This window comes from Jaculus jaculus, chromosome 8 (assembly GCF_020740685.1).
Source record: "Jaculus jaculus isolate mJacJac1 chromosome 8, mJacJac1.mat.Y.cur, whole genome shotgun sequence".
Lineage (NCBI taxonomy): Eukaryota > Metazoa > Chordata > Mammalia > Rodentia > Dipodidae > Jaculus > Jaculus jaculus.
Window position 1 is genome coordinate 56,245,340 of NC_059109.1, and position 20,189 is coordinate 56,265,528.

A 20,189-nucleotide genomic window follows, 5' to 3' on the forward strand; every position below is an offset into this window, starting at 1 on the left:
CCGGAAGCTTCCTCCCTTCATAACAGACGCTGAAAATTTTCAACTAGCCGGTGCAACACAGTATAGCATGGACACCAACGAGAAAAACTACTGAGGCCCCAGTCGGTTCAGGTCCCGGCGCCTACTTCCGGGAAGCGGACCGGAAGCCGCTAGGCATTCTGAGAGAATCTGACTCCAAGGGCTGTCGTAAAAGTGTCGTCCCTCGTCTCCCCGACCCGCCACAGGTTTCCGCTGGCCTGCGGCCGGGGGTCGGGAGCTGTGGGCGTTAGTTTCCCCTAAGATGGCGGGCGAGGAGGCTGAAGGCGCCGAGCGGATGGACACCAGCCCCGAGCTGCCCCAGACCCCGCAGCGCCTGGCAGCAGTAAGTGCTTGCGGGCAGGTTCCTTTTGTCCTCCCCGCAGTGCGTCCCCGCCGCACTCGCGAGCGTGCGGGGCTTCGCTCTCATGGCGGCTCGTGCGAGGCAGAGCCCTTGGGGTTGGTGTGGAAGGAAGCCTTGGAATAAAGTTAGTTGTCACCCACGTTCCTGCGAGCCAGGGCCAAGGAATCTGATGACCGCCATCGGTTAGTCTGCAGGAGTTGCAGACATGCATGTCTCTGCTGGGTGGTTTGGTGGAGTGGCCGAGGCGAGGCTGGAGAAAGCCATTTTTTCGGAGGCGCATTGCTTACGGCTCCTGATGTGAGGAGCCCAGGACGCTGCTGCTCCAGTGTGGTTGCGTAGCTGGAGCCTGGAACTTGGTAGTGGCAGGGACTGCCGCTGCTGCTGTTAAGCCATGCCCAGATAGGTGTCCGTGGTCGAGAAGCCCCACATCTGTCACTGCTTTTTTAAAAGTGAAGAAGGGACTCCTGGACATTTCAAGTCAGAGCGATGCCATTAGCTAATACTGGAATCCACACCTCGCTCTTGTACCTTAAAAGAATGTGAAAGTAGAGGTAGTGGGCAACTTTGTATCAGTCGTCTGGCTCCAGGGAGGAAAAGAGGTAGCAGTAATGTCAGGGAGTGTTCTGATGGTCCTCCATGCTTCTAGTGGGGAGGATATAAGAGATACTCAAATATTGACCATGGTGTAAAGTTATCAGTTTCTCTTTATAGCTGCATGTGGGAAAGTGTGGAATATATACTCACTGGCAAAGTTTGTAGTTTGTTTTAAATATTTTATTTATTTATTTATTTGAAAGAAAGAGTGAATTGGTACGCCAGAGCCTCTAGCCAGTGCAAACGAAGTCCAGACGCATGTGCCACCCTGTACATCTGGCTTATGTGGGTGCTAGGGAATAGAACCTATGTCCTTAGGCTTTGCAGGCAAACACCTTAACCACTAAGCCATCTTTCAAGCCCCCCCGCTTTTTTTTTCCTGGAGGTAAAGTCTCATTCTCACAGTGATTCTCCTACCTCTGCCTCTCAAGTGCTGGAATTACAGGTGTGTGCCACTACACTCAACAAGTTTAGCTTTAATGTTTTTTCGAGATAGGGTCTCACTATAGCCCAGGCTGTGCTGGCATTCGCTCTGTATACTCAGGATGGTCTGAAACTCATGGTGAGCCTCCTACCTCAGCCTCCTGAATGCTGAATACTGGGTTTAAAGATGTGCATCACCATGCCCGGCTTCAAGTTAAGTTGTTTTTTTTTTTTTTTTTAATTTTGTTTTCCAAGTTCAGTTTTTAATAAGCTCAGTCTTGAATTATTTTAACCTGAAGACACTTAAGTATGGTGTTATGAGACATCAGAGTGAACTCCATAATGAGTCAGCCAAAGGGACTAGAGAAAATGGCTGTGAAGTAAAAAACAGATAAAGAGCTAGGGAGATGACTCAGTGGTTAAAGGCACTTGTAAAGCCTAATGGCCCATGTTCAAGTCCTTAGTACTCAGAAAGCCAGGTGAAAAAAAAAATGCACATGGTTGTGACACTTATTTGTTTGTAGTGATAGGAGGTCCTGGTGCTCCCATACACACACACACACACACACACACACACACACACACACAAATGAATAAAAATAGTTTTAAAAAGGCTGGGTGTGGTGGCGCACACTTTTAATCCCAGCACTTGGGAGGCAGAGGTAGGAGGATTGCTGTGAGTTCAAGGCCACCCTGAGACTACAGAGTGAATTTGAATTCCAGGTCATCCTAGGCTAGAGTGAGACCCTACCTTGGGGGGGGGGGGAAAGTTTTAAAAAAACCAGATAGGGCTGGGCATGCTTCCACATGCCTTAATCCAAGCACTAGGGAGGCAGAGGTAGGAGGATTGCTGTGAGTTCGAGGCTACCCTGAGACTACAGCATGAATACCAGGTCAGCCTGAGCTAGAGCAAAACCCTACCTTGAAAAACCAAAACAAAAAACCTTAGATAAGGACAGAATTGGAGTAAGAGTTTGTACTAGGATGGCAAACAAACAAAAACTCACAGTCTTCTTTCATATCAGGTAGCAGTTCATGTTCACTTTACTGCTGGTAGTGAAGGACAAAAAATATTAAGATGGTGAGGAATGAGAAGACAGGAAAAATTTACAAGTAGCTGAAATATTTTTGAGTCTCCGGGATCCTAAGGCCTTGTACATGTTAGGCAAGTGCTTCCCTGCTGAACTACATCTCTAGCCTTCAAATAGTAACCCAGCTATTGAGGAGTCTAAGGCAGAGGATCACTTAAGTCTAGCATTTCCAGGCCAGCCTGGGCAGAATAGTGAGACTTCATTATAGGTAGCTATTATCATCATAGGTGAATAGGTAGAATCTTGTGCTTTTTTTTTTTTTTTTTTTTTTTTTTTTTTTTTTTTTTTGAGGCAGGGTTTTACTCTAGCCCAGGCTGACATGGAATTCACTATATAGTCTCAGGGGGCCTCGAACTCACTTTGATCCTCCTACCTCTGCCTCCCAAGTGCTGGGATTAAAGGCGTGTGCCACCATGCCCAGCCTTTTTAAATTTGTTTTTCATGTTAGGAGTGATAAAACCATGTTGTCGTTAGCAGTTAGTTTCATATTACCAAAGACAAGTAATGTTTATTTAGAGCTTGGCTATATTAATTCCAAGTAGTACTGTAAAAATCTCAACATAGGATCTGGAGAGCTCAGTGGTTAAAGGCAGTTGCTTGCAAAGCCTAACAGCCCAGGTTTGGTTCCACAGTATCCCCATAAAGCCAGATGCACAAAGTGGCGCATGTGCCTGGAGTTTTATTTGTAGTGGTAGGAGGCCCTGATGCATCTATACACATTCTTTCTTTCTGCTTCTCTCAAATAAATGAGAATATTTATTTTTATTTATTTATTTCTAATTTTTGTTTATTTGAGAGAGTAAGAGAGAAAGAGGCAGACAGAGACAGAATGGGCATGCCAGGGCCTCCAGACACTGCAAACAAGCTCCAGATGTTTGTGCCACCTTGTGCTTCTGGCTTACGTGGGTCCTGGGGTATCAAATGGAGGTCCTTTGGCTTTGCAGGTAAATGCCTTCACTGCTAAGCCATCGCTCTAGCCCCTATTTTTATTTTTTTAAAAGACATATTTATTATTAGAGAGAGAGAGAGAGAGAGAATGAGCACACCATGGCCTCTAGCTAGTGCAAATGTATTCCAGACGTGTGCACCCCCATGTGCTTACAAGGGTTTTGGGGAATTGAACCTGGGTCCTTAGGCCCAGGCAAGTGCCTTAACTGCTCAGCCACCTCTCCAGCCTAAAATAATTTTTTTTTAAAGAAAGCTACTTTAATCCCAGTGCTTGGGAGGCAGAGGTAGGAGGATTGCCAAGAATTCAAGGCCACCCTGAGACTACATAGTGCATTCCAGATCAGAGCAAGACCCTACCTTAAAACACCAGAACTAAAACAAAACTCAACAGACTCCACTAGTTTGTAATTGGAGACAGTGATATAGAAACTGAACTAGCCGGGCGTGGTGGTTTATGCCTTTAATCCCAGCACTTGGGAGGCAGAGGTAGGAGGATTGCCATGAGTTCAAGGCCACCCTGAGATTACAGAGTGAATTCAAGGTCAGCCTGAGCTAGAGTGAAAAACCAAAAAAAAAAAAAAGAAAAGAAAAAAGAAAGAAAGAAACTGAACTAGAATCCTCATTGGCCTTTAAAGGCGTACATCTTCAAAACTGTTACTAGATTTCTTTGGGCAAGGCTTTTACAAAGTAGTACGGAGACAGTATAATATATGGTCTAGGGAACTCTAGAGTCTGGTGACTATGTAAGTGATCAAAGAATTTAAATTTGGGCTGGAGAAATGGCTTAGCGGTTAAGGCGCTTGCTTGCTAAGCTAAAGGACCTCAGTTCGATTCCCCAGTACCCACATCAGTCAGATGCACAAGGTGGCACATGCATCTGGAGTTTGTTTGCAGTGTCTGGAAGCCCTGGAGTGCCCATTCTCTCTCTTTCTGTCTCTCTCTCTTTCCTTCTCTCAAGTAAATAAAGTATAAAATATTTTTTAAAAGAATTCAAATTCAAAATAGAGATATAAATGGGTAAAGACTTATGACTGTTGAGCTTCAGAACCACTTTTCTTGTTTTGGTTTGAATCTACTTGACCCCAGAGATCATCCTACTTCCTGTTTTTTTAAAGCTACTGTTTTCAATTTTATTCTTCCAGTGGATTTTGGCTTCCCAGTTCACTGCCTTTGTTGTTAAACCAAAAACAAGCTCAGCTTTATTGGTTTCCTTTTTCTTTTTTTCCTTTTGGTTTACAACCTTAGGGTCTTCCTCTAGCCCAGGCTGCTGGCATTCACTATGTAGTGGCCTTGAACTTTCAGCTGTCCTCTTACTTTCCTCTTTCTTCCTGAGGGCTGGGATTAAAGTTTTTTTTTAATATTTTAATTTGTATTTTGTATTAGCATACACGTGATTTGTGTTGTAAATCACCTTTGGAGGTAGAGGAAAACAAAATAACAGATATGGGACAGTTACAGAGATTTAAGAAATCTTGCCACTTCCATTAATGTTTCTGGCTATCATTTCCTTAAACTTCCTTCCTTTTTTTTTTTTTTTTTTTTTTTTTGTTTTTCATGGTAGGATTTCACTTTAGCTCAGGTTGACCTGGAACTTCACTATGGAGTCTCAGGGTGGCCTTGAACTCACGGTGATCCTCCTACCTCTGCCTAGGATTAAAGGCATGTGCTACCACGCCCGGCTAAACTTCCTTCTTAAATACTGGGTAATTTTATGTGTCTTTTTGGTTTTGGTTTTTTTTTTCGTGGTAGGGTCTCCCTCTAGTCCAGGCTGACCTGGAATTCACTATGTAGCCTTAGGGTGGCCTTGAAGTTACAGTGATCCTCTTACCTCTGCCTCCCAAGTGGTGGGATTAAAGGTGTGTGCCATCACGCCTGGCTAGGTAAGATCTTTTTAAATAATTATATATGGGCTGGAGTAGTTAAGGCCTATGGAGTCCAAGGACCCAGACTTGTAGGCAGAGGTAGGAGGATCGCCGTGAGTTCAAGGCCACCCTGAGACTACATAGTGAATTCCAGGTCAGCCTGAGCTAGAGGGAGACCCTACCTTGAAAAACCAAAAAAAACAAACAAACAAACAAACAAACAACAACAACAAAATTCCCCCAAAACCAAAAAGGGCTGGAGAAATGGCTTAGTGGTTAAGGGTCCTGCCTGCAAAGCCAAAGGACCTTGGTTCAATTCCCCAGGACCCATTTAAGCCAGATGCACAAGGAGGCACATGCGTCTGGAGTTGATTTGCAGTGGCTGGAAGCCCTGGCACACCCATTCTTTCTCTCTCTCAAATAAATAAATAAAAATAAAATATTATTTTGAAAAAAGCCGGGCATGGAGGTGCACACCTTTAATCCGAGCACTTGGGAGGCAGAGACAGGAGGATGTTGTGAATTCAAGGGCACCTTGAGAGTACATAGTGAATTCCAGGTCAGCCTGGGCTAGAGAGGAAACCTGGGCGGGGGGGGGGGGTTAACAGAGCCCATGTGGTGGTACAAATCTTTAATCCCAGCACTTGGGAAGCAGGGGTAGAAGGATCACTGTGAGTTTAGAGGCTATCCTAGGACTACAGAAAGAATTCCAGGATAGCCTGGGCTAGAGTGAAACCCTTACCTGGGGGTGGGGAAGCAAAAAATCTGGCAGATCACCTCAATACCCTGTGAATTCTCAAGTTTTCTCAACCCTGATCATAGAACCAGAAAACCGTAAACCCCCATTCTCCTCATCCTACACCCCATGACAATGCATTACTCTTACCTAGGCTGCATCCAGGTACATGCACATGCATGCATGCTCACACATACATACATGCATGCATGCATGCATGCATTTTCTCTTCCTCCTCAAAAATCATATCTATATCATGGGCATGCAGAGATATCTAAAGGCACTTGCTTACAAAGCCTGCTGGTCCAGGTTCAATACCCCAGCCGCTCAAATAAAGCCGGATGAAAAAACTGGCACAAACATTTGGTGTCCCTTCCCACACACACATATGTTAATACGTACTTTTTCTTTGCTTTTTTGTTTTTGTTTTTGTTTCTTTGAGGTAGGGTCTAGCTCTGGAATTCACTATGTAGTCTCAAGTGGCTTTGAACTCTCAGCAATCCTCCTACCTCTGCCTCCCGAGTGCTGTGATTAAAAGCGTGCACAACCACACCCGGCTTCAGCTCTGCTTTTTGAAAAATATTTTATTCATTTAGTTATTTGAGAGAGAGAGAGAGGATGAGACAGATAGAGCATTGGCAGGCCAGGTCTTCTAGCCATTGCAAATGAGCTCCAGGTGCATGCGCCACCTTGTGCATCTGGCTTTACGTGGGTACTGGGGAATTGAACCACGGTCCTTCGGCTTTCCTAGCAAGCTGCTTAACCACTAAACCACTTCTCTAGCCCAGATTCTGCTTTTTTTTTTTTAATTTTTAAATTTTTATTAACTTCCATGATTATAAAAGATATCCCATGGTAATACCCTCCCTCCCCCACATTCCCCTTTGAAACTCCATTCTCCATCATATCCCCTCCCTGTCTCAATCAGTCTCTCTTTTATTTTGATGTCATGATCTTTTCCTCCTATTATGATAGTCTTGTGTAGATAGATAGTGTCAAGCACTGTGAGGTCATGGATATCCAGGCCATTTTGTGCCTGGGGGGAGCACATTGTAAGGAGTCCTACCCTTCCTTTGGCTCTTACATTCTTTCCACCACCTCTTCTGGAATAGGCCATGAGCCTTGGAAAGTGTGATAGAGATATTGTAGTACTGAGCACTCTGGTCACTTATTTCCATCACCATGATGCCTTCTGAGTCATCCCAAGGTCACCGCCATCTGAAAAGAGAAGATTCTCAACCAAAAGTGAGAGTAGCATTAATATAAGGGCATGAACATTAAGATAAGTGCTTACTGAGCAGTTTGGTGAGCTTAGTATATACATTTAGCCAGACAGCAGCAGACATTACACCCTAGGGCTCATGACTAACCCTATTGTAGGTTTTCAGTATCAGGGATGTATTCCCTACCATGAAGTGGGCCTCCAGTCAAATTAGAGGGCAGTTGGTTTCCACCGTGACAGACGTGCCACTATTGCACCCATTGGCTCATTTGGCCTGGCTGGCCAAATATAAGGCTTGCAATGTCTACTGTTGCGTATCTTCACTGGTGATTTCTCTTTCTCCCTTTTAACTGCATGCAGAATGGCTTTTTCTGGCTTTCTGTCAGCTGGTCTACATGGAGGAGCTCAGTTCCAGCGGGATTTCTCAGTGGCCTTGCAGCCCAAGTAGGTGGAGTCTTCAGCAATAGGGTCTTACTGTCTATTACTAGTGGGAAACCAACGGCCTCAGCAATGGCCTGTAGTGTTTTGGGGGCATCAGGGACCTCCTTGGCCAACAACTCACTGAAAGTTATCCCATCCCTGGCACTGAAAATTTTCTAGCAACAATCTATGGCTCCTGAGTGTTTCATTGTCCAAAAAAGTAGGTTTCCATATGATTTATTTATATCCTCTTAGATTTTGATTAGCCCTCCCTCCACCTTTCCTTTACTCAATCTCTTCCCCTGACCTCATTTTGGGCCTTTTCACCCCCATTAATCTATTCTTCTACTTACATATATACAATACCATCCTATTAAGTACTCCCTTCCCTTCCTTTCTCTTCCTTGTATATATCTCTTTTCTAGCTTACTGGACTTTGCTACTGAGTTTTCTTCCAACTCACACAGAAGTCCAATCATCTGTAGCTAGGATCCACATATGAGAGAGAACATGCGACACTTGGCTTTCTGGGCCTGGGTTACCTCACTTAGTATAATCCTTTCCAGTTCCATCCATTTTCCAGCAAATTTCAAAACTTCTTTTTTCTTTACCGCTTAGCAGAACTCTATTGTATACATGTGCCACATCTTCATTATCCACTCATCAGTTGAGGGACATCTAGGCTGGTTCCATTTCCCAGCTATTGTGAATTGAGTGGCAATAAACATGGTAGAGCAAGTATCTCTAAGGTAGTGAGAAGAGTCCTTCGGATATATGCCTAGGAGTGCTATAGCTGGGTCATATGGTAGATCTATTTTTAGCTGTCTTAGGAACCTCCACACTGATTTCAACAATGGCTGGACCAGATTGCATTCCTACCAACAGTGTAGGAGAGTTCCTCTTATTCCACATCCTAGCCAGCATTTATGGTCATTTGTTTTCATGATGGTAGCCAATCTGACAGGAGTGAGATGGAATCTCAATGTAGTTTTAATCTGCATTTCCTTGATGACTAGGGATGTTGAACATTTTTTCAGATGCTTCTATGCCATCTGTATTTCTTCTTTTGAGAACTCTATTTACTTCCATAGCCCATTTTTTAATTGGCTTGTTTGATTTGTTATTATTTAATTTTGATTTCTTTGTATATCCTAGATATTAATCCTCTATCAGATATATAGCTGGCGAAGATTTTTTCCTATTGTGTAGGCTGCCTCTTTGCTTTATGCACAGTGTCCTTTGCCGTACAAAATCTTTGTAATTTCATGAGGTCCCAGTGGTTAATCTGTGGTTTTATTGCCTGAGCAATTGGGGTTGTATTCAGAAAGTCTGCCAAGACCAATATGTTGAAGGGTTTCCCCTACTTTTTCCTCTAGCAGTTACAGAGTTTCAGGTCTGATGTTAGGGTCTTTAATCCATTTGGACTTAATTCTTATGCATGGAGAAAGAGAAGAATCTATTTTCATCCTTCTACAGATACATATCCAGTTTTCTCAGCATCTTTTGCTGAAGAGGCTGTCTTTTCTCCAATGAGTAATTTTGGCATTTTTATCGAATAATAGGTGGCTATAGCTACCTGGCCTTATATCTGGGTCCTCTATTCTGTTCCATTGATCTACATGTCTGCTTTTGTGCCAATACCATGCTGTTTTTGTTACTATGGCTCTGTAGTATAGGTTACAATCAGGTATGGTGATACCACCATCCTTATTTATGTTGCTCAGTATTATTTTAGATAGTTGAGGTTTTTTTATTATTCCAAATGAGTTTTTGGGTTGTTTTTCCTATTTGTGTGAAGAATGCCATTGGAATTTTGATGGGGATTGCATTAAATGTGTAGATTGCTTTTGGTAAGATTGCAGTTTTCACAATGTTAATTTTTCTGATCCAGGAACAAGGGATGTTTTTCCATTTCCTAGTGTCTTCTGCAATTTCTCGCTTGAGTGTTTTAAAGTTTTCATTGTAGAGATCCTTCACTTGCTTGGTTAGGTTTATTCCAAGGTACTGTATTTTTTTTTTTGATGCAATTTTGAATGGGAGTGATTCTCTGATTTCATCCTCTGTGTGTTTGTTGCTAGGATATAGGAAAGCTACTGATTTCTGTGCATTTATTTTGTATGATGCTACATGGCTATGGTGTTTGTCAGCTCTAACAGTTTGCTGGTAGGGTCTTTAAGGTCCTGTATATATAGAATCATGTCATCTGCAAATAATGATAACTTGATCTCTTCCTTCCCAATTTGTATCCCTTTTATGTGCCTCTCTTGCCTTATTGCTATGGCTGAGACTTCCAGTACTATATTCAATAAAATTGGGGACAGTGGACACCCTTGTCTTGTTCCTGCTTTTAGTGGAAAACATCCAGTTTTTCCCCTTTTAGTAATATGTTGGCTGTAGGCTTGTCATAAATAGCTTTTATTATATAGAGATATCATCCTTCTATTCCCAGTCTCTGTAGGACTTTTATCATGAAGGGATGTTGGATTTTGTTAAGTGCTTTCCCTGCATCTAAGGAGATGATCATGTGATTTTTGTCCTTCAGTCCATTTATATAATGTATTACATTTATTGATTTGCATATGTTGAACCATCCCTGCATCTCTGGATAAAGCCTACTTGGTCAGGGTGAATGATCTTTCTGATATGTTCTTGTATTCTGTTTCCAGTATTTTGTTGAGAATTTTTGCATCTATTCTCATGAGGGAGACTGGTCTATAATTTTCTTTTTTTGTTCTATCTTTGCCCTGTTTCAGTATCAGGGTGATGCTGGTTTTGTACATGGAGTTTGGTAGGATTCCTTCTTTTGCTATTTTATGGAAAAGCTTAAGAAGCAATGGTGTTACTTCCCAGAAGGTCTGGTAAAATTCACCACTGAATCCATCTGGGCCTGGACATTTTTTAGTTGGGAGATTTTTGATAACTGCTTGGATCTCCATACTTGTTATAGATCTACTTAAGTGATTAATGTCAATCTTGATTTAATTTAGGTAAGTCATATAAATCAAGGAAATCATCCATTTCTTTCAGATTTTCATACTTAGTGGAATATATGTTTTTATAGCATGTCCCTATGATTTTTTGAATTTCTCTGGTATCTGTTGTGATGTTGCCTTTTTTGTCTCTAATTTTATTAATTTGTGTCTCTTCTCTCTTTCTTTTGGTCAGATATGCTAAGGGTTTATTTTGTTTATCCTTTCAAAGAACCAACTTTTTGATTCATTGATTCTTTGGATTATCATCATTTTTTTGGTTTCTATTTCATTAATTTCTGCCCTAATCTTTTTAAAAAATTTTTTTGCTTATTTTTATTTATTTATTTGAGAGTGACAGAGTGAGAAAGAGTGAGAGAGAGAGAGAAAATGGGCCTGGCAGGGCCTCTAGCCATTGCAAATAAACTCCAGATGCATGCACCACCTTGTGCATCTGGCTTATGTGGGTTGTGGGGAATCGAGCCACGAACCGGGGTCCTTAGGCTTTACAGGCAAGTGCTTAACCACTAAGCCTTCTCTCCAGCCCAATTTCTGCCCTAATCTTTATTACTTCTTCCCATCTACTTATTTTCGTTTTGCCTTGTTCTTTTTCCAAGGGTTTAAGGTGAAGCATTAGGCCGTTTACTTGAGACCTTTCTAATTTCTTAACATAGGCACTTAAAGCTATAAATTTGCCTTTTAGGACTGCCTTCATTTTGTCCCAAAGGTTTTGGTATGTTGTGTTCTCATTATCATTTGACTCTATGAATGTTTTGATTTCCTCCTTGATTCCTTTATTGACCCATTCGTCATTTAGTAGTGTATTGTTTATTTTTCATGATTTTGTGTATGCTCTATAGCTTTTCTTGCTATTGATTTGTAGTTTGATTCCATTATGGTCAGATAGAATGCAAGGAATTATTTCAGTTTTCCTGTATTTGTTAAGATTTGCTTTGTGGGGCTGGAGAAATGGCTTAGCGGTTAAGCGCTTGCCTGTGAAGCCTAAGGACCCCGGTTCGAGGTTCGGTTCCCCAGATCCCACGTTAGCCAGATGCACAAGGGGGCGCACGCGTCTGGAGTTCGTTTGCAGAGGCTGGAAGCCCTGGCGTGCCCATTCTCTCTCTCTCCCTCTATCTGTCTTTCTCTATGTGTCTGTTGCTCTCAAATAAATAAATAAAAATTTTAAAAAAATCTTTAAAAAAAAAAAAAGATTTGCTTTGTGTCCTAATATATGGTCTAGTTTAGAGAATGTTCCATGTGCTGCTGAAAAGAATGTATATTCTGCAGCCTTTGGATGAAATGTCCTGTAGATATCTGTTAAGTCCATTTCTTCTATGACCTCATTTAATCCAAATGCCTCTCTGTTTATTTTTTGCTGGGATGACTTATCAGTTCATGAGTGTGGGGTGTGGAAGTCACCCACTACCACTGTGTTTGGTGTTATCTGTGACCTTAGTTCTAATAGCATTTGTTTGATGAATTTTGGGAGCCCCCATGTTAGGTGCATGTATGTTTAGGATTATAATGTCCTCCTGTTGGAGTGTGCCTTTAATCAATATAAAGTGACCTTCCTTATCTTTCCTAACTAAGGTTGGACTGAAGTCTACCTTGTCAGATATTAGGATAGCAACCCCTGCTTGTTTTCTAGGCCGATTTGCTTAAAACACCGTTTTCCACCCTTCCACACTAAGATAGTGTCCATCCTTTGTAGAAAGGTGAGTTATTGGAGGCAACAAATTGAAGGATCCTGCTCTTTAACCCAGTCTGCAAACCTGTCTTTCGGTTGGGGCATTGAGGCCATGGATATTAAGAAGTATTATTGAAAGGTGTGTATTTATTTTTCCCTTTTTTTGGTAGTTCTTCCCATTTTACCTTTGCTTTCTTGTATTAACTAGTATTTGAGTATGGCTTGCTTTTTCCAGTTCCTTATATGTGTGCTTTTCTTTCTTTTCAGCATGGAGTATTCTTTCAAGTATTTTCTGTAGAGCTGGTTTTGTCTTCAAATATTCTTTTAGTGTGCTTTTGTTGTGGAATGTCCTTGTTTCTCCATTTATTTGAATGGGTAGCTTTGCAGGATAAAGTAACCTTGGTTGACAGTTGTTATCTTTCAGAACTTGGAATACATCACTCCAAGGCCTTCTGGCTTTTAAAGTTTGTGTTGAGTAATGTGCTGTGACCTGAAGGGCTTGCCTTTGTAGGTAACTTGATTTTTGTCTCTAACTGCTTTCAATATTTCTTATTTGGTTTGGTAGTTTAATTATAATATGGCGAGGAGAAGTTCTTTCTAGGTTTTGTCTGGTTGGTGTTCTAAGAGATTCCTCTATCTGCATTGGCACGTCTTTCCCAATTTGGGGAAAGTTTTCGTCTATGATTTTGTTGAAAACGCCTTACTATGCATTTGGAGTGAAAATTCTTCTCCTTCTACTATACCCTGAACTCTTTTTATTTTTTGGTTTTTTTGAGGTAGGGTCTCATTTGTGCACAGGCTGACCTGGAATTCACTATGTAGTCTCAGGGTGGCCTCGAAGTCACAATGATCCTCCTACCTCTGCCTCCTAAGTGCTGGGATTAAAGGTGTGTGCCACCATGCCTGGCACTGGTGAGATTTTCTACAGAGATTTTTTATTTCATTGACTGTGCTCTTCATTGCTAGTAATTCTGACTGTTTTTTCTTTATTATTTCTGTTTCCTTATTTATGTCTAGTGTTGACCTCTTTATTTCATTAAATTGGTGTCCTGTATTGTGTTTGATTCCTTTGATTTTTCTCTTTGACTCCTTAGAGCATATTTATAATCATTCTTTTGAAATCTTTCTCAGGCATTTCCTCTCAGTTGTTTTCACTGGAGGTAATTTCTGATGCATTAATACTTTTTGGTGGATTTATATTGTCTTGATTTTTGGTGTTTCTTGTGTTATAATGTATATATTTTTGCATCTTGTATTAATTTAATGCTTGGGTTCTCTAGTTAGCTGCAGTATTGTTAGATGTAGCAATCAATCTGATGTTATATATCTTCAGGGTAGGAGCTTAGGGTGCTAGGTGTGACCCTTAAGACTCTCAGTATCTACAGAAGTGACCCTAGGTGTTTGGTTTGCCAGCTATGAGAGTATTCAAGTAGGCTGAGTGGAACAAAACACAGGCACATTCTAAACTTTAACTAAACAGTGTACATTTTCAATGAAAGACAGCACAGAGTATTTATGCAAGAGTAGATATTCTGACAACCAGATCCTCTAACAATATCACTATCCCTTAGGGTGTTTAGTGCCCCACACCCTTAATCCTGTCAACAAGGAGGTTAAGATTTATGGTCTGTTGAGGGTTCCAAGTCAGCTTGTGACCAAGTGAGACCCTTCCCTAATGTATAACACAAGAGGAAGCAAAGCCACTATAAATCAAGAAGCAACAAATAACAAGCACAAAACATTGCTTATACAAGAAAGGCAAATCTGACCATCCATCGGATTTAGCATCTAATTTATTCTGATATGGAAGGCGCCATTAGCACTTTCAGTTCAGGCCTATATACCAGTCTTATTTGGTAGGTACTGACCTGGTGTAATCCCAGTTACCTTTTGGGATGATATTGGTCGTAGTTATACTGCGCTCCTGCTTCGGTCCCTCTTTGGTGCACTGTGGGTTCCAGTATGCTGGCTGGGTCATTGGATCACTGTTCTGGTCACTGGTGCTGGGTGCTGTGAGCTCCCTTCCACAGGTCTCTGGTGCTTGCTGGCGCTTGTGCTGTGGTGGAGGAAGGGAGGCTGTAGATGGTGGTTCTAGTTCTGCTGGTCCACATGATCCTCTACCTCATGATCTCATCCTCCGTTGTTTGCTGCAGTTCTCCACGTTTCTTGAGTTTGCAAAGAGCTCCGGTATGAGTGGAAAATCCCCTCACCTGGCTTTTCCTGTGGCTCAAGCCGAGCCTTGTAGCTGTGGCCCCATCGACCTGGTGCTGCTGCTGCTGGAGCCACTTCTGCCTGCCTGTGTGGGCTCTAGATGCTCTGGAACTCTTCTACTTCTCTGCTGCTGTTGGTAATTTCTTACACACTTTACTTTTTAGTAGACGAGTGTATTTTGCTGAGTTTTTTTTTTTTTTCTTTTTCTCCCCTAGGCTGTTGTGGTGTGGTTCCTATGCCACCATCTTCTGATTCTGCTTTTTTATAATTGAATTTTCCTCCTTAAGTCCATCTCAAAAGCTGTCTTGGCTGAGATCTTTTCTTTTTCCTGTATACTGTCACAGTGCAGGGGATCCCATCCAGTTCTCTGGCTTTAATACCATCTTTGTATGTATGCAGTTCCCAGCTTTATGTCTGAAGATCATCTCACTTTTAAGCTTAAAATCATAATTCAGCTGCTTGCTTGGTATTTCCATTTGAATATCTGGTAGCTTTTCAATAGGGAGGAAGGTGAGGAAGCTGCTTTCAAAGCCTACAATACCGCTTTGCACTTGAGAGATCATCATCGTTGGACAGAAATGTATTAGCTTGAAAAGGCTTTTGGAAATATGATAGAAGCAAAGAAAATCAGATGGTTTGGATTGAGGGAAAGAAAGAAAAAATGACATCTGTATTTCTAGGTTGGTAGTGGGAATGTCATAGACTGAGAAGAACAATTTTAGGAGGTGATGGGAGGAGTTAGATGAAGAAATTTTATTTTTATTTATTTGAAGGTAGGGTCTCGTTCTAGCCCAAGCTGACCTGGAATTCACTATGTAGTCTCAGGCTGGATTTGAAGTCACAGTAATCCTCCTACCTCTATTTCTGAGTGCTGGAATTACAGATGTGTGTCCCCCATGCCCAGCACGTCAAAAGTTTTGATAGCCCTGTCTATAGAGGATCCCGCCACAATAGCTTTTGAACACAAGCATCTGTCTCCATGTCTGTCTTTGTAATCAAAGCCACCACATGTTGCCATGATAACTGTAGCCCTTAACTTGTCTCTTTGCTTCTACTTTTACCATCCTACAGTCCATTTTTCACAGAGCAAGCAGTGTAATCTTTTCCTTTTTTTAATGTGAGTTTATGTGTGTGTAGGTGCACGTGTGTGTGCATGTCCATGTCATGCTTGTAGAGGTCAGAGGACAGACAACCACGGGGTGAGTCTACAGAGCTAAGATCCTGCCTCAGTCTCCCAAGGCTAGTGACACTGTAGACCCACACTTGGGAGGGAGTGACAGGTTCCCTGAGCAGCAAGGAGCTATCCCACACACTGCAGTCTGGACAGTGTAGGAAGCTGGTAGGTGGAGGGCAGTGAAGGTACTTCTTAGCAGAGGGAACAGCCATTGTAAAGGCACAGAAAGAAAAGAGCCCAGCACAGCTGAACTGCAGTGGCTTAGTGAATGCTGAAGGATCTATTGGAAGCAAGTGGGGATATGACATCAGGTTAGAGCTGAGCCATCCACTATGCCATGTGGGGCCCTTCAGGTTTAGCAAGTGCAAACTGGACCTTAGCTGAGGAAACAGTCTCAGGCTTGGAGTCCAACATGCTGTGGGTGAATCATGTCCCCCACCTCAGCCATAAGTTACTTTTGCTGCAGAACTGGGGATGGTCCATAGCCTCAGTGAGCTGAGGGTTTTAGAAGCTACTGATAGAGCATATGCACCCTGCTCTGGGCCTCCAGATTCTCTTAGAATCTAATCACAGCTGAGGTGCCTCACCTGCAAAACATGCTCACTTCATTCTGCTAATGATGTTGGGCTCTCTGGTGCCTCACTCCAGGGCTTCAGTGCGAGAGCTAATACCAGGACTGTTTTGGAAGGTAGGATAGGGCAGGCTAGCCCAGACAAGAAGCCACTCAGAAATTTTTCAAGTGTTCAAGGGAGCTCTCCTGATAGACCCTTGATTCAGATTCTGCCACTTGCTATGATTACAGTATCACACCCCTGAGGAGTTGTCAGTCACACCTTAACTTGAATTACAATTATTGTCCTTGTAGGTGAAAAGATGGAGGAGGGATAATTTGTGAATGGAAAATTAATTCCAGAATAGAGTCAGTAGAGTTTGCATGTCAGCTCATGTCTCATGGCAGGGTGGGTCTCTCACTGGCCTACAGCTCACCATTTAGGATAAGGTGGCTAGTTAGCAAGTCTTGGATCCTCCTATTTCTGTCTCCCCAGCACTGGGATTATAGGCACATTGCACCATACCAGCATTTAAACATTTAAAAAAAAATTTATTTATTTATTTGCAAACAGAGAGAGGTAGAGAGCGGGTATGCCAGGGCCTCTAGCCACTGCAAATGAATTCCAGATGCATGTGCCACTTTGTGCATTTGGCTTTATGTGGGTACTGAAGAATTGAACTTGGGTTGTTAGGCTTTGCAGGCAAGTGCCTTAACCACAAAGTCATCTCTGTAGCCACATACCAACATTTTTAGAAAGTTTTATTTGTTTTTTGTTTATTTATTTATTTGAGAGCGACAGACAGAAAGAGAGAAAGAGAGAGAATGGGCACCCCAGGGTTTCCAAGCCACTGGAAATGAACTCCAGCCACATGCCGCCCCCCCCCCCTTGTGCATTTGGCTAATGTGCGTCCTGGGAAATGGAGCTTCGAACCTGGGTCCTTAGTCTTCACAGGCAAGCACTTAACCACCAAGCCATCTCTCCATTCCAACATTTTTATGTGGGTGTTGGGAATTGAACTGTGGTCTTCATGCGTGCAAAGCAAGTGCTCTTTCTGATTAGTCCCAGTGTAATTTGTTTTGTTTTTCAAGGTAGGGTCTCACTATAGTCTCAGGGTGGCCTTGAACTCATGGTGATCCTCCTACCTCTGCTTCCTGTGTGCTGGGATTAAATACATGCACCATCATGCCCAGCTGTTTTTTTTTATTTACTTTTTATTTTAATTTATTTATTTATTAATTATTTTTTAAAAAAATTATTTATTTATTTATTTATTTATTTATTTATTTGAGAGCGACAGACACAGAGAGAAAGACAGATAGAGGGAGAGAGAGAGAATGAGCGCGCCAGGGCTTCCAGCCTCTGCAAACGAACTCCAGACGCGTGCGCCCCCTTGCGCATCTGGCTAACATGGGACCTGGGGAACCGAGCCTCGAACCGGGGTCCTTAGGCTTCACAGGCAAGCGCTTAACCGCTAAGCCATCTCTCCAGCTCTATTTTAATTTATTTATTTGAGAGAGAAAAGATGGGTGTACCAGTTATGCATATGTATTTGACCATGCCATACCCCATATGTTCACCTGTGGTGAGTAGAAAGTCAGGTGTTCTGCTCCATCACTCTTCCACCGATTTTATGTGGGTTTTATTTTTTTATTTTTAAATTATTTATTTATTTATTTGAGAGCAACAGACACAGAAAGACAGATAGAGGGAGAGAGAGAGAATGAGCGCACCAGGGCTTCCAGCCTCTGCAAACAAACTCCAGACGCGTGCGCCCCCTTGCGCATCTGGCTAACATGGGACCTGGGGAACCGAGCCTCAAACCGGGGTCCTTAGGCTTCACAGGCAAGCGCTTAACTGCTAAGCCATCTCTCCAGCTCTATTTTAATTTATTTATTTGAGAGAGAGAAGATGGGTGTACCAGTTATGCATATGTATTTGACCATGCCATACCCCATATGCTCACCTGTGGTGAGGAGAAAGTCAGGTGTTCTGCTCCATCACTCTTCCACCGATTTTATGTGGGTTTTATTTTTCAAGGTGGAGTCTCGGTCTAGCCCAGGCAGACTTGGAATTCTCTATGAAGTCTGAAGGTGGCCTCAAACTCACACCAATCCTCCTACTTCTGCCTTCCAAATGTTAGGATTAAAGATGTATGCTACCACACCGGGCTTATTTTATTAATTAATTAATTTATTTATTTATTTATGAATGAACGAGAGAGGCAGATAGAGAATAGGCATACCAGGGCCTGTAGCCATGGCAGATGAACTCCAGATGCATGCACCACCATGTACTTATGTACTTATGTACTTATGTGAGTACTGGGGAATTGAATCTGGGTCCTTAGCCTTCACAGGCAAGGGCCTTAACCACTGCCATCTCTCAGCTTCTAGTATAATTTTTTTGTAGTTTTTTAAAAAACATTTTTTTGTTTATTTTTATTTATTTATTTGAGAGTGACAGACAGAGAAAGAGGCAGAGAGAGAGAGAGAGAATGGGCATGCCAGGGCCTCCAGCCACTGCAAATGAACTTCAGATGCATGTGCCCCTTTGTGCATCTGGCTAACGTGGGTGTTGGGGAATCAAGCCTAGAACCAGGGTCCTTAGGCTTCACATGCAAGCACTTGACCGCTGTCATCTCTCAAGCTCTAAAACAATTGTTTATTTTCATTTATTTGACAGAGAAAGAGGGGGAGAGAGAGGGAGGAAGGATGGGCATGCCAGGGCTTCCATCCACTGTGTGCGCCCCCTTGTGCATCTGGCTAACGTGGGTCCTGGGGAATAAAACCTGGGTCCTTTGGCTCTGCAGACAAATGCCTTAACTGCTAAGCCATCCTTCCAGCCCTGTAGTTTTTTGGTTTTTTTGTTTTTTTTTTGAGGTGGCCTTGAGCTCACAGCGATCCTCCTACTTCAGCCTCCCAAGTGCTGGGATTAAAGTGTGTACCACCACTCCTGGCCTCAGTGTAATTTTTTAAAATAAACTTTAAAAAAATACATCTTATTGATTTATTTATTTGAGAAAGAGAGAATGGGTGAACCAGATGCATGCGTCACCCTGTGCATCTGGCTTATGTGGGTACTGGGGAATTGAACCTGGGTCCTTAGGGTTCCGAGGCAAGCACCTTAACCACTAAGCCTTCTCTACATCCCGTCAGTATAATCTTTTTTTAAAATTTTTTGTGTTTATTTATTTATTTGAGAGCGACAGAGAGAGAGAGAGAGAGAGAGAGAGAGAGAGAGAGAGAGAGCGAGAGCACGTGCCTGTGCCAGGACCTCCAGCCACTGCAAACGAACTCCAGATGTGTGCACCCCCTTGTGCATCTGGCTAACATGGGTTCTGTGGAACCGAGCCTCGAACTGGGGTCCTTAGGCTTCATAGGCAAGTGCTTAACTGCTAAGCCATCTCTGCAGCCCCAGTGTAATATTTTTAAGACTAAACTAGATCATGTCATTTTCCTTAACTAAATCCTTCAGTGGTTTTCCATTGTACTTAGAATCAAGCCCAAGCTCATCGAGATAGGCCCCTTAAGACTGCCTAGTCTGGCCTGCTGCATCTCTACCTCATTTTCTTTCCTTTCTTCTAGTTTACTTTTAGTTACGCTATCCTGCTATCCTGTTTTTTTTTTTTGTTTTTTTTTTGAGACAGTCTCACTCTAGGCCAGGCTGACCTGGAAGTCACTATGTAGTTTTAGGCTGGCCTTGAGCTCATGTTGATCCTCCTACCTCTGATTGCAAGTGCTGGAGTTAAAAGCATTGCAAGTGCTGGAGTTAAAAGCATGTACCACCATATCTGGTCACTGTCCTGTTTCTCAAGTTATAGCCTAATTTGCTTCAAGGCCTGTGCCATTACTCATTGTACCCATTGTCTACTGTGTTTGTCCATTGTCCCTGTCTGTCCCACCCTCATGGATTGTGCTTC

At 42.5% G+C, this 20,189-nt stretch overlaps 1 protein-coding gene across 2 annotated transcripts in view; it reads left to right on the forward strand.

Moving 5' to 3' along the window:
- Nucleotides 1-203: 203 nt before the first annotated feature.
- Ubr1 (ubiquitin protein ligase E3 component n-recognin 1) overlaps nucleotides 204-20,189 on the forward strand; it is a 199,927-nt gene continuing 179,941 nt past the window's right edge. For both annotated transcript variants that reach the window (XM_004660885.2, XM_045156215.1), the window contains exon 1: nucleotides 204-361. In XM_004660885.2, the coding sequence (XP_004660942.1) occupies nucleotides 281-361 (81 nt within the window). In that variant the 5' untranslated portion in view covers nucleotides 204-280. The remainder of the gene's footprint in view (nucleotides 362-20,189) is intronic.